General features: G+C 30.9%; 2 protein-coding genes across 3 annotated transcripts; one reads left to right on the plus strand and one right to left on the minus strand.

Moving 5' to 3' along the window:
- Window positions 1-5,161: 5,161 nt before the first annotated feature.
- Window positions 5,162-11,886, minus strand: LOC132708018 (pleckstrin homology domain-containing family F member 2). Of its 2 annotated transcripts, XM_060680095.1 has the most exons (9): window positions 11,776-11,886; window positions 11,370-11,434; window positions 10,948-11,149; window positions 10,605-10,730; window positions 10,421-10,527; window positions 9,750-9,909; window positions 9,607-9,689; window positions 9,221-9,260; window positions 5,162-6,728 (listed from the first exon to the last, which is right to left on the minus strand). In XM_060680095.1, the coding sequence occupies exons 1-8, from the start codon at window positions 11,789-11,791 to the stop codon at window positions 9,228-9,230; spliced, it is 792 nt and encodes a 263-aa protein (XP_060536078.1). In that variant the 5' UTR covers window positions 11,792-11,886; the 3' UTR covers window positions 5,162-6,728; window positions 9,221-9,227. The 2 variants fall into 2 exon arrangements, with proteins under 2 accessions (XP_060536078.1, XP_060536077.1); XM_060680094.1 differs by lacking the exon at window positions 9,221-9,260.
- A 195-nt stretch (window positions 11,887-12,081) lies between these two features.
- LOC132703125 (ribonuclease kappa-B) lies at window positions 12,082-13,730 on the plus strand. Its single transcript, XM_060672205.1, has 3 exons — window positions 12,082-12,239; window positions 12,298-12,417; window positions 13,424-13,730. The coding sequence occupies exons 1-3, from the start codon at window positions 12,171-12,173 to the stop codon at window positions 13,523-13,525; spliced, it is 291 nt and encodes a 96-aa protein (XP_060528188.1). The 5' UTR covers window positions 12,082-12,170; the 3' UTR covers window positions 13,526-13,730.
- The last annotated feature ends 1,107 nt before the right edge of the window (window positions 13,731-14,837 follow it).

Below are 14,837 nucleotides of genomic sequence, written 5' to 3' on the forward strand. Positions count from 1 at the left end.
AATTCTGTTAAACATATAGAAAAAGGAGAACAATCGTATGTCCACATTGCAAATAATATAGAACAAATAATAAGTAGAGCAGGCGATAAATTGTGTGAATAATTTTAAGTAATTTAAGTAGGTAATAAAAATAATTTGTAATTTTATTTTAGATTTAATATTGTTCACTATCTTTTCCAACAAAATACCAAATAATTAATTTCTAAGCCAAGCCCGGGTCTTTCCTTAATTCGTATCAGTTAATCACTTTCTTGTATCTATGAACAGACTTTGCCTTTCATTTCAGTTTTTATATAAACTTTGCAATTCATTAGTGGATTAACCTGAGTTGCTGAGCTAGCTGAACTTTCATGTTCCTTCAAGGACTGTAAGGGCATTCCCTTCACCTAGGCCCTCTCGATCTATACTATAATATACTATACTTCTATAATCATATGTGACGTCTTTTGTCTCAGTTGCTCACAGTTTACCACGTTAATTAAACATAAATTTGAAATATCATAATGGATTGTATGTGAATACTTATTATAGTTATAGTTTATAGTTCTTAAGATGAAAATGTCTTCTAAATGGATGTTAATATGACAATAAATATTATATAAATTCACTTATGCAATGACACAGTATTTACAAAATTTTGTGTCTCTTGTATTTTTTTCATAAACTTATCGTTTCCAAATAAATAAAATGTAATTCTTTTCGAAAAGAAGAAAATTTTCTATTAAAGGAAATTTTTTAACTTTAGTTGGGAAGAATTTATGAGGTTAGTCTAATTCAATCATCTTTTAAACATTAACTTTAATATCCTGTATATATTTTTCAAGGTGGAAGTGGCATAAGGAAACTCCCGTTATTAATGTTAACCTAAAAGCATAAAGTACAGTTAATGTGTAAGTACCCAGAATACATTTCTACGTTTCTAAAATAAAATGAAGGATTAAGGATATCCGCATATAAGAATGTTATTTTATCGCTTTGAGCGAAATTATTTTGCGTCGTACAAACGATTAGGAAATTTAATCGTTTGTTATTAGATGTAATTATTCGGATTCCTGTTTAGAAATGACGTAATAGTTTGTAATGGGTACGTGGCCACGAAAAGAACTTGGGTAACTTATATAATATACATTAGCAACACTTAAAGGCTTCATTATACGCAGTCGCGAGTCATTTCGGACGTTTCCGGTATCTCAGTCACGAGTGTGAGAGCGATCGAATGTTTTCGGTCGATTTTAGCCACTGCTTGTCTCATAATTCCGTCACTCAATAAATATATATTCGCGCTGTTTTGCAAAAGTTTACGAAGAAACTACGGAAAAGTATTGGCGATTTTAAAATGAAAAAAAAATATATAAAATTGTTGAATTGTCGTATTGTTTCGTTTGTTGATATTGTTTTAAAAAATAGTTCGTTTGGTATAGTTGGTGATTCAGTGCCTTACCTTAAAAAGCTTACCGGTTTCATATCCAAACACAAAACAAATGACTCTGTTGATGGATGTCACTTAAGAAATATTGTATTACAATTTTTCCAATAGCTTTTAGTGTAAAAACTTGTCCTATCCGTTATCTGTTCCTGCAGTCACCCAGTTAAAACTACGAGGGTCGCTTTAAAAGTTTCCGACCTAACAATGATACTCTTTTTTTTATTTTTCTACATAGTCTTCTTGTAACTCTATATACTTCTCCCAGCGATGGTCTCATCTCCCTAACCCACCCAAATAGTACCCAGCGTTTTTCTCCGCAAAATAATTGTTCACGAATCTTTGTCCTCCGAGCCCAGTGTGCAGATAAGGGAATAAAAAGATGTCGCTTGGGACTAGATTTGGTGAGTAAAGCGGATGGTCGAGCAGTTCAAATCATGGCCAGTTCGCCATGGCAACCGCTATGGTATGGCCGTTTATGCTCAATTTCTGTCCTCAGCTTATCAAGTAATGATGTATAGTATGCTCCTGTAATGGTTTTCCCCTGTTAAAAGTAATTAATTAAGATTACTCCATGGCTATTCCAAAAAAACAGTCGTCATTATTTCCTAGCCGAAAAAACAGTTTTTAATTTTTTCGGAGTCGGTTCCCCCTGCGCAGTCCACTGTTTTGACAGAATTTTTGGTCTAACGTGAGTAACCGCGCCTAAATCTTGATTTAAAATGTTCTTCGGGCATTTTCAAAACCTTTCTCACTTTAATTCGTTTCGTTTAACACCATTTGATGAACTTTAGCAGTACAATCGTCGGTAGTTAGTTTTTGGACGTCCCGAACATTTATCTCCTAGGCTCTTATGACCTTAAATTCAGCTGCCCAAAATTCACTATGGGGTCCCCATACACAGAGTCCAACTCAACTTTAATTTGCGTGGGCGTTGTTTAGTGTTGAATAGCATTGCTATTTTATTTGAATCTTAATTTACCCAGAGACGGAAACCATAGTGACCGCGGTGTGAAGTACGAGAAAACACGCCTGTCTTTCTTCCAAACAAATTTGAATTTTATTTGAATATAAATATACAGTTCACTTAGCATCAATTCGTCAAGACCACTGAACCAACAGGCGTATTGCCTTTCAAAAACAAATATTTTACAACAGCTTTATATTCAATAGCCGAAATGGCTGAATCAAGAGATGCACAACTACGTTCACTAGGTTTTAGTGACTAGTGCCGCCATCTTCAGGGGGAGGTCGGAAACTTCTCAAGTGACCCTCATAAATGTTTTGCTTTTAATATTGCCTTGCCTTCTACAAAACTCCGTCTTTCACATTACACTTTAAATAATGGATAGTAGAAGTTAAATACTGACGATGTTTTGATATTTGTTATTTCCGACCATCATGTTATACGTCATCCAGTGAGTGTGGGTTGAATAATATACTATTTGAAATTTACGAATGCAAATTGCTTTTCATTTCGTACGTTGTTAAGAAAAAATTTTTTTTATTGAGGATTCTGTTGCCATCGTTTTCTAGTATGGGTTCAGCTGTATAATCAGAAATAAAACGTATTATGCATTTGGTTAATATGCAGTGATTTTTCGATAAAGTATAAGATAAAAGATTATGAATTCCTTTTATTGCATTAATTTACATAAACTTTTTTGCTCATCGACTGAAGAACAATCTTGAGTATCCACAATGTATATCGTTTGATGATGAAATTACCAGCGACACTCAGAGAGTGTCGGATATGTTCAACAACATGTTACCTCAATCTATTCAGAATATGCAGAATGCAATAAATAATTTTCTTGTGATAAATCTGTTCGTCTAGGATTTTTAAAATTAAATGTTGTCGATGTTTTCAATAGGATAAGTATTTTAAAACAAACCTTAGGATCGGGACACGACGGTATACCTGTGATACTGGTGCAGAATTGTAAATTCTATCCGAAATTTTATGTAAAATTTGTAATTCTTCATTAAGCTGCGGCGTTTTTCCCCCATATTGGAAAAAATCTTGTGTTACACCCATTTTCAGGGCTAAAATAAAAAACTATCGCCCAATCTCTAAAATCTGCTTGTTTTCGAAAACATTTGAGGGTATAGTTTCCGATTATGTCACCCCTCATTTTGAAAACGTTATTATAACCGAACAGCGTTGTTTTGTGAAGGGAAGGTCAACTGCTTCGAACCTCCTAAGCTATGAGCGTTCGCTGTTGGGGGCCTTTAAGAATGGGTAGATGCTATATATACTGACTTCTCCAAGGCCTTCATATTCTGGTAGGGAAGCTCTTAGGGATTGGAATCTTTCGAGACCTAAATTGGTGTCGCAGTAATATTACTAACCAAAAGGAATCAGTTAAAGTTAAAAATTACATTTCGTCAGAGACTGTAGAAACATCTGGTGTCGCACAAGGGGGACATCTTTCCACATTACTTTTCAATATTTTTATTAATAACTTAAAAAATATTTTTCGCTTTTGCCAATTTCTTGCATTTGCGTACTATTTAAAGCTCTTTAGGGTTGTAGCATCACCTCTTGACTGTCATCGATTACAGGATGATCTTGATAGGTTTTCTTTGTGGTACAGATACAAAAATTTAACTCTTAATACAAACAAGTGCAAAATTGTAAGGTTTAGCAGATTCAAAAATCCAGTAACTTTCATCTATCATTTGAACTCTGGATCGCTCGAGAGACACAACCTAGTTAAAGATCTTGGAGTTTGGCTCGATTCGGAGTTCACATTTACGTATCACATTGATTTTATGACTAACAGAGCTATTCGATTGCTTGGGTTTGTTTTTCGGACTTTGAAGGGTTTTGAAAACATCTTTAAGTATAGAGAGCTGTACTGTGCGCTTGTGCGTTCAATTTCAGAGTATGTCTGGCAACTACACTATGCAATTCATAAGGAAAAAATAGAGCGTGTGCAGCGTAAGTTTTAAATTGGGAATGTCATCTGAGGAAATAAACTACGAGGAGATTATGAAGCTTTTGAATCTGACATCTTTTTTCGAGAGTAGCCGCATATTTTTTTGACATTTCTGCATTGTACAAAATCCTTAATAACTTGATGGATGCACCAATCTTCTGGCATCTGTTGGTTATCATATTTCTAATATTAATGTAAGATCAACTATGGCGTCAACTCGCCTTTGAATAGAACGTGCAGCTGACAAATATTTTACTCTCAAATAACGAGCGTATTTTCTGTATCTTATGACTCACTTAGTAGTTTTAATTGTGAAGTTATAATTTAAGTTAACGTTAAAAGTTAAGAATACTGTTTTTAATTAACCCGGAGCCTTGTAAACTTGGTAGTTTAGCAATTGTAAGTGTTGTTTGGATTTGTGTGGGTACTATTTTTCTTAGGTTAAGCTATACTGTAAATGCTAAATGGTTCAATAAAAATTTAAATTTAAATTTTAGACAATGTAAGGTTCGTGTGAATCTCAACTTGACTAGTCTCTCCACTCTTGGCAAACCATTTCTCTGTTAGACTTTTTGTGGTACTTTTAGAGAATTGTAAGTTTTACACATTTTTATAGGTAGCATCTCGGTTAACATAACTGTCTCCACCTCCTGAAAAATACACTTACAAAAAATACAGCAAAATCGTTTTTATGAAAAAATATGTATTTAGGTGCCTGACATTGTGATACTATATATACAAATACACTTTACCTCACCAATCTATATTTAACTAAGTGGATACAAAACGATCAAAACAGATTTCACAAATAAAATTTATTGCAAATAATCACAAGTTAAACTTTTAAAAGTCAAAACTTGCGAATAATATAATAACAATTCAAACAATAAAAAATAAATACATTTCTTTGATAAAATTATGTGTATGTACATATTTCCTAAGATCTATTTTAGCACCCATGTTTCATTAATAAATCACTTTTTAACATTTAATTTGAATAAAATAGATTCCTTCCTGTTTCATGCTTCACGAGAATGTTGTTCAATTCACAGAGTAAGCTTCATCCGCATAACAATAGATGAATCTCATCATCAGTCCAGCAGTTAGGAAAAAGGCAATTCGTTCAGCAATTTTTTTTATAGATATATTAAAGTGAAAATCCCAACCATTTTTTTGTGAGTATATTCCAAATATTTAAAAAACGGCAAAAAATCATACCTTACTGAAGTTTAGTTTTTCCCCAGTATCATCAATTTTATTTTTTCTTTAACTTTTGCAATGATATTTATTCCACAGCAAAATTAAAACCCAAAATCCTCTTGCTGCTTGCTTCTCGCAACAGAATAAAACTGATGAGGGTTTCCGAAAAATCAAACGTCTGCTATGTCACTACATAGCACATTTTTATATACGAGAACCAAAATTTTTGAAATTTACAAAGTGAAATGAGATGCTAAAATAGTAATACAATAAGTTTAAAATCAACAGTAACTTCCTCAAAACGTAGCTTTTGTAAAAATATGATTTTAGTTGTACTTAATTTTTGCTTTTCTTTGTATATTATAGGCATATTTCGGTATTTTATATTATCAAACTGTAATACCTATTTCTATTTTTCTGAGAGATAAACAACTCCTTTATTGAAATATAATTAAAATGAACAAATTTTTATCAAAACAGTTTTGAGACCTGCTCACTCCAAGCAGCTATCAAAAAAGATATTATTAAAAGTAAATCTGTGCATAATGTGCTAAGCAGTTTTTCATAATAATGCAGGGGAATCAAAAACTTATTGTCAAAACACATTGTTTTATTGATATGGTTAAGAGCAGTATAAAACATAATTGGAATACTTCGTTAATTTTTCAATGAAATATTCTTCTTGTATGTATGGAACCTTCAGTTTGTGCTTAATAAGTTATTCCTATAATCAGTGGTGTAACCGAAGGGACCATAACTTCTAATAGGAAATATAAAATATAACTTGTAAAAAGAAATTGAGGGAGTGAATTTCATTTAATTTAATTCCTGCACTGTCACCATGTATACACACTAGTACTTAAATAAAGAAGTTAAGGTCACTTTTACACAAATGCGTGTAGGAGCATATTTAATGAGATAATCGCCCAGTTATTAAATAAATCAGTATATTTCACATTTTAAGTGTATATCACTAAAAATATCATGTTCATTGGTTAGACTAAACTATTTTATTCATAAAAGTTACGTGTTTTATAGTAAAATATATCTTCTGATGGTTTTCGTTACTAAATTCGGATGATTCCGTCAAATTTTGTCCACAATCCATTCATGAATCCTACGAATTACTCCGATTTCACTTCACTGTCACCGTAAAACTTTGGCTGTAAAAAAATTCCTGACTTATTATTTCGCTGTTAATATTTGGCTACAGATAATACTGAAGCATGCATCTATTGTCGATCTTCTAATGAAAAAATCATTAAATTTCCAGTCACGTGATATTAATTTAAAAGGACAAATAGCTTTATACAAAATTAAAAAAAATTGTCAGTAGCTATAATATAACATGCTAGGAAATAAGATTTGGAATTTAATATGTTCGAAAAAAGTTGAAGTGAAAATCTTGTTGATACTAACCGTGTTAAGACAAATTTAAAGCAATGCCCAAAACCCCTTGAAATGTATCATTTGATGTATGAAATTTCAGAGAAAATGTGTTGACTCAAACTTATAAGTATTGCTGATAAGAATAACATTAGAAAGCTATATAGAATTCAGCAATTATTAATATTTTTCTTACTTACTCACTTAATCTACAAACTTATTTTATTTACTCAAAATATTTATATCACGAGGAAGTAAAATAATTGAAAAATTATTTATGCCACATTTCAGTAATTAATAACCAATAATTCGGCTGTAACATTTTGGTTGCAACCTACATTACAAATGATACACACAATATTTGATGATTTGGTTTAATAATTTATTAGAAACCAATTCGTAGTCTGAGGTAACCCAGGGAACTCGTATAACAAACATACATCCAACGTTGACATTTTGAAATGATAATTAATTCAGCATAAACTTGCATCTCTCGCAGTGGAGTTGCAAACTCAAGACAAAAATAACTTTATACTCTTCCACGCCAATTTATGAAAAAAACGTTTTGTTTTTTTTTTTTAAATTAGTTGCAGATTTCGAGCAAAGTCCTCATCTTCAGTTACGGCTTTTCACATAAAAATAGTAAACTAATATAAAGGTGTTATAAAATTGAAATGATCTTTGCTATTTCTGGAAATATGGCGAAAAAAGTAAAATTAACGTTTTGAGGTTTTATCTTTTTAAAAACTACAAAATTTTCATTGGAATTTTTTGATCTTCATCTTTATTGAAGTCGAAAATCTAACCAATCAGCATTGCCAGTTTTCAATTGGCTGCGAATATAAACTAAAAAGACTAAAATTTATTACTTCCAAAATTAATAAAGAATTATTGGTTAATTGAGGCTGCTTTAGGAAATTGGAGAGAAAGCTGATTATAAACGACAAAATGTTCATTTAGAAGTGATATTTATGATGGACTAAATAATGGTCTTGGTTAAGGAATAAAACCGAAATTATATTTTTGAAGTCATATTTTCAGAAGTCCCAAAGCTAACTTCTTTTTTTTTACCCTGTATATCTTACCGTTCGCCCAGTATGTGCACATACGATAAGTTTAGGCTAACTTAAAAAACATTGGATTCGTAGTTGCTGTTTCTCGTTACAAAATAGCAAATAAATAAATTGTACGCAATTAGTTATTCCAAAAACAGGAAACAAATCAATATGCAATATAGAAGTCATATAGAATAATGCAAAAAATATCAATATCTCACGCCAGCAAACAAAAAATAATCACCGATTTTTAAATCCACAGAAAAAGGCAATAGGCAGTAAAAGGAGAACTTAGAGGGGTCACTGTTACTGTCAAAGAACACAATTGCAGTTGATTAGCAATCTCTCATTATTTCTCAACTCAAATACCTATTATTACTAGGCAACTCACTTTCATACAGTGTTCTTCAGAAAATTGGAGTCAAATGAGAAAACTTATGAATATTTTTTAAAATGTTAAGTTAAATTTTCAAAAAATATGCCAATTTTAATTTGGCACATATATATAAAATTTGAACGTTCTATTGCAACATTTTAATTGTGATAAAGGCAGATATAAAAAGGTTATATCAAAGTTAAGAGATATGTTCTTTTTTTTTTAATTTGGTAGTCAACAATTAAATTTTAAAATTTAAAGAAAGAACCAAACTTTTGACTTTGACTTTTGAAAGTCACATCACCCCCTTCAAGCAGGCCATATTTTACTTCTGTTGGTTATTGTTTATCTCTTAAATTTCAAAAAGATTCCTCATATAATGCTAACCTTCCAAAGGAAATATTTGGACTACCCTAATTATTCCTAAACTCTCTGCAACATTTAATTTCTTTTGCGTAAGATATTAATTTATTTAATATTTATTTTAATATTTTTCTTTTTATTTTAGAAATGGACGACTTACAAACATTAAATACATTTATTTATTGTTTTTTGTTGTCACTTTTTATAATTGTAATTTGGAGACTTGAGTGGGAACTAGAGAGTGTGGGGAATATCATAGTTGGAGCCATGCTATTTCAAAGTTCCTAATGATTTTTAGCGAGGATTTTAGATTGGGTGTCAATGTGATACTCAAGTTTGACTGTAAGGATTAAGGGTCACTTAATTTGTAGTGGTATATTCAAATGAAAACTGCAATGTTAGCAGATATAGGCAAGTTATCTCAAAAAAAAAAAAAAATGTTATGCTAAAATAAAAGTAAACTCAAGCAACTTACAGGACTGTCAGCATGTATAACCAAGGCAATGACTTCTGAACTATTACAGGATAAACAAACATTATTTTAATATTCAAAAGTAGATTAAACCTATTTATATTTTTATACAAGATAATGAAACATATAAATTTGGTAAGACCCACTGTAAAATTCATAATATTTAATTAATCTTAGAAGAACAGCGACATTCACTTCTCTATGTTTTGTCTACATTAAAACATTATAAAATTGGAATTAAAATTAACTTATTCATTCTTTTTAGTTTTCAACCAAATAATAATATTTTAGTCAATAGTAGGGTAACATTATAAAAGTTTTGCATAATATATATTCAAATCACCTTTTAAAACTGCAAAATATAGAAATTGTGATGAGTTAGCTCTTACCAGGTCATGAGCCTCAGGCTGTCCTCTTTGGGCTTCATCGTCATCGTCTGAGTCTTCCTCTCCTGACGAGTCTGCATTGGTACCTGTAGAATAGTTGTCTATCTAGTTATGCCTTTAAACTAAAATATCAGAAAAAATCCCACCTTTATGTCCTGAATCCACAGAGTTGTTGGTTTTAGCAGATGTGAGAATTTCATAGCAATTTAGACACACCCTCAATGGTTTGGAGCTTTGATTTGGCAGCAAGAAGCGTTTATTTGAGCACGGGCCGCAAACTACAGCTCCACATTTACGACAATGGTGCTAAAAGATACAATTCACTGTTAAAAAGATCTGGAACAAACAACTAAAAGAGATTTTAAATATTGCCAAATTGTATTTACAAACATTTTATTTCCTAATGATTTCCTATGATTTATATGTCGCAAAATTACATTCTTTTTCAAACATTGTGAATGTAAAGGATGGGCTTAATATGCTAAATGTGGATGGATAGTCGTTTTTTTTTCCCACAATAATTGGCTGAGGGTACAAAGAAATGATGTTTATTACTTCCTCATTCACCCTGCCAGCCAAACTTCAAGTTTGTTACAATTCGTTCAACTGTACATCATTTAACCAGGTTTGATTATTACCAAATATTTTTTGATGTTTTTTTTTCAATATCTAGAGATCCTATTTTGAGAGAAAACACAATTCTTGCATACATGTTAAGAAAAAAGCTAAATCAAACAGTGTGTTGATTAGCATAAAATGTTTTTTAAATTCATCAATAACTATACAAATCATGCAAACTTAATAATAAAAGCTTTACCCTTCGATTGATTAATGTAAACTGAGTCCTTTTACAATGCATGCACACAGGTGCTTCTACATCTGGAACCCAAACAGCAGCATGTTCTGCAACTGCTTTTTTACCACCTAGAACAGTAACGTAATAAAACTCACTTCTTCTGTAATAGAAAATGTCATATCAAATAAACAAAAAGCAAGCTCACTTTTTCTAAGTAAATCGTCTATACATTTATTAATGTGAGCCATCCATTCTCCTTTTTCAACTGGGGTAGCAGCATATACAGCAAAAGATTTTTGAGAGGTTCGAATTACCCATCCATTTCGATATTCTAAAAGACAAAACATAAGTAATATCTGCTAAAACTGAATTGATCATAAAATATGATGGAGAAATTTTTAAATTATTAAATTAAATTTGATGTTCAATTTCAATATAATATAAAATGGCATTAGAAAAATTTTAGAGTTGCATTTAAAGTTTTTAAGGTAAACACAAGACAATTAATAATAACCACAAGCAGAGCATGAAACCAACAATCTACTTACGGGAATCATCTTCAATACTTTCCAATTTCACTTCTTCTAATGGAATGATATGTTGCTTATTATATTTTTTTTTGTTGATTATAATATTCCCATACACTAATATATCATTGAATAAGAAAAACTGCCTGGTTTTTGGTTTCTTCCTGCACATTTTAGTTAAGACTCCCTCGCCAACCAATACACGACCAGGCACTGCCAGGGGCTGAAAACAAAATGGCTTTTTCTTATATTAATGAAAACTATTTAGAAAAAATTACAAAATTTACAATATTCCAAGTAGGTATCTTAAAGAGAATAATACGTTTACTACATTAAGAGCTCTTCTCAATTTAAAATAAAAAATCTAGTATTAAATATAAAATTGCCATTGATAAGTTCACAAATCATTAAGTAAAATTTAACCTTAGAATATTTATACCTACCTGTCCAGAACTACCAAAACAGCTTTCTACCATCGCTATTCGTCTAGCATTAGCTTCACTGTTCACTAAAACAGACATATGTGATAATAATTATATACAAAACTATTCAGACATTGCCTTAATAATAATTCAGGGTAGGAATTATCTTTTACAATGAATCATCAATGCACGATTCCGCAAATGAATGAATTTTATTTTGAATAATAATTTTGAGCTACTTTACTTTTAAACAGTAAACCTCCCGTCAACAACAAACAGACCATGAAGAAAATTAACAATTTGTTTTAACCTTATAAAATTGAAATATGTAATTTTATTCAGATGCAAATACATTTTTATGCTCATTTCAAAAATGTATCTACAAACACAACTTTTACAAACTCGCAAATGTAAAAATGATAATTACCCAACTTATCAACCATCGCCAATATTTTCACAAACGAACTTTCCTTCAACTTCTTTTAACTTTTTTGCCTAATCTGTCATGCACACAGAACAGTAAGTTCTCCAAATGTCATCATTAACACGGAATATAAAAATTGAGAAAGCAGACTTTACATTTACACAGATGTGTTAGAATCATAAATTATTATTTCTATGGCTGTTTTGATGTGAAGCCAAAGAATAGACGAAATTATCCAAGTAGAAGAGGATAGAACCAGATTTAGCCTCTCTCCTCTCTCTCTCTCTCTCTCTCTCTCTCTCTCTCTCTCAATGTTCTTTGGTCACGCTTTTTTGATCACATGAGAATTTTGACCAAACAGCAGTTTTAGGGCAAGTCTAATTCCATTAAAAGGAAAAATGGCCTGTTGCGGTCCTAAACTATCTCTCTGCGGACTTATAATAAGTGTGTGGGGAATAATACAATTAGTAATAGATCCGAAAATAAATGTGTGCTACTGATTTTATTTAGTGCTTTGACTTTTAGGGCTTGATGGGAGTGTTTTACTATGTGGAAGCTGTAGCTCTTGCCGAAGATGTTCCAGAAGTTTCTTCTTATAAGTCTATAGATGATTTTTACACAAAAATGACAAATGGTTATCAACAAGTAAGTTAAAAATTGTATTCACCTATCTTATTGTGAATGGTCTTAAAAATCATTTATGTAGTTCAAATCTTATATTATTAAGCATAATTTCATTTTGTGTATATTGAACCCCCATACTTTCCTACAACGGCTTTTTTAAAGCTGATTTCTGTGTTGGGTATATGTGCTGATCCCTTTATTTAAATGACTATATAAGGTGAATTTTAAACTAAATATATACCTGGTGCACATTGGCAAACATCTGCAATTGTTAGTAGACATCAATGTTACAAGGAACAGGTAGAGCAATTGATCTAAATATAAGTTGTAACTAAAAGTTTAAAAATATTGCATTAGCAATTAGCATATGTACTGCTGCAAAAATTCTAGAAAGATCGAAAAATTCCAGTCAGAATGTATTCTTACATTTTTTCTAAATTTTAAAAGTGGTTGATCATCAGAAACATGAGACTTAATTTTTCTATTATATTTCTTATTTGGATTGTTTAATTCAGTAACCTTTACACCTTACAAGTAGAAAGGGATTAGATTATATATATAATTCAGGAAAAATATTGTATCTGGGGAATGCAACCAATTAAAACACTTGAATATTGCAGATATTATGTGGTTGTATTTTTAAGTCTACAGATTATGCAGAAAAGTGGTTGCCCAAATGTTTGTTAGTTTAGTCAGTTTATTTTTATGTGAATATAGATATCAAATATAAATATTCACTACATTTTCACTATTATAAGTAATTCTGCCAAAACAAAGTTAAAATTCTTAGGCAAAAACTAACATTTTTCCCATCAATTTGTCTACTGAATTGTACGAAACTATTATTATCCTTAAAAGTTACCATTAATATCCTTTACACCTATTTATTTACTAATTGTAAGTAAAAAACTGTGAATTATTCTCACATTCCTTTCCTGATAAAGAATTTTTTGTTTAATTTCAGTTTTAGCAATGCATACTGAGGCGAATTATCTATGCTGTATTACAGGCATAATTTTTTTTCCAGAACGCCTATAACTGTTGGATAGCCGCACTATTATACCTCATCACTCTGGCAGTATCAGCGCATCAATTTTGGATGAATAATCGTTCTTCTTTAAGTGTTTAATTTGTTTCTTATTCCTTTAGAAGTCCAGTATTGATGTTATTCATTGTATTACAAAACTGTGCAAGATTCATAATTGCATTTCATTGTATAGATTCTAGAATATTTTTGTTTTTTTTGTGAATAACAGGTCAAAAGAAATGTAGCATAAAGTTTTTTTGAATTGTACATATTAATTTGTTAAAATAAATATCAGGTTTATTGTTTAGTTTTTTAAGTTATTGATAGGTGAACACTTAAAAATATCTGTTTTAAATAAATGTTACCTGGATTTAAAACTTTTTTTTCAGTTGGTAAAACTACTACCAATTTGATTCATATTCATACTTATACAAAAAAAATTAAATTTGGAATGTGAGCTCAAAAGTATAAGATCAACTCTGGCAAGTGTTTCAGTTGAGACCTTAGTTGTTCTGTGGAAATGACATTAAAGAAAAGCCTGTTTCTAGTATTCATAGGGAACACATAAAACCAATAATTTTGCAATTGTCATGTTTTCTGGGGGTGTTAAATTTAACAGCCTCTTAATGTTAATGTAATTTATATTCTTTGCTAACAAAAATAATCAACCGACTAACAAGTAAATCTAAAATCTATAGTTTTTAACATCTGTGTCCTCCCAGTCCTCACCTATGAACTAGAAATTACAACCCTTACTTCTAGCGGCTAATAAACTCAGAATAACGCAGAGAGCAATAGGGAGACTCATAAGGCAGACAGTCATCTATTTATCAACGCAAGGAATTGGAAATAAGCCTTCATGGGACATGGATAAAACAATTAAATCAGTATATTGTAAACCTGTGGTACCTACACCTGAAATAACTAATAGTGTAGATGGATGGATAGGATTCTATTTTGGAATCTTGCGCCCTACCTTTCAGCATTTTTTTTTAAATGAATTTCAAACGAAGGCCAAGGATTTTCAACCCTATGAGGGTAGTATTTATTCTCTAAGACCCCAACAAGCTGCCCAAAATATTGTTTATTGCCGATCATGAGGTTAGCATGCCTAAATTGATAATTTTATCCTCCGCTTTAATTAAAAAAGGAATGAGTATTACCTTTTTTCGGGATACCGCGGTAATTTTTATACACATCACCATGAGTTACATAACATTTCTTCTACTGCTGTGGACGTTTATTAAAATTTAAAACATCTTAAAAATTTTATAATCTGAAAGCCAAATGTTTTAACTTGAATTAGAATTTCAGTTTTTTATATTTACTCGCGCACACAAATAGTTTTTAATTTCCTCAAATATGGCGAAAATCATTTCTTTCTATGATTAAAGTGTCAAAAATGAGATACCGT

This window comes from Cylas formicarius, unplaced genomic scaffold (genome assembly GCF_029955315.1).
Source record: "Cylas formicarius isolate icCylForm1 unplaced genomic scaffold, icCylForm1.1 PGA_scaffold_10__41_contigs__length_53128322, whole genome shotgun sequence".
Classification (NCBI taxonomy): domain Eukaryota; kingdom Metazoa; phylum Arthropoda; class Insecta; order Coleoptera; family Brentidae; genus Cylas; species Cylas formicarius.

Excerpts from the sequence above, each read along its gene's own strand:
- LOC132708018 (XM_060680094.1), bottom strand. Across the intron at positions 9,690-9,749 it reads TGTGGATTCAGGACATAAAG|GTACCAATGCAGACTCGTCA; the intron begins GTGGGATTTTTT and ends ACTATTCTACAG. Across the intron at positions 6,729-9,606 it reads AGCCTGAGGCTCATGACCTG|CCAAAGTTTTACGGTGACAG; the intron begins GTAAGAGCTAAC and ends ATTTTTTTACAG.
- LOC132703125 (XM_060672205.1), top strand. The coding sequence starts at position 12,171 with ATGGCCTGTTGCGGTCCTAAACTATCTCTCTGCGGACTTATAATAAGT. Across the intron at positions 12,240-12,297 it reads TGTGGGGAATAATACAATTA|GGCTTGATGGGAGTGTTTTA; the intron begins GTAATAGATCCG and ends TTTGACTTTTAG. Across the intron at positions 12,418-13,423 it reads TGACAAATGGTTATCAACAA|AACGCCTATAACTGTTGGAT; the intron begins GTAAGTTAAAAA and ends TTTTTTTTCCAG.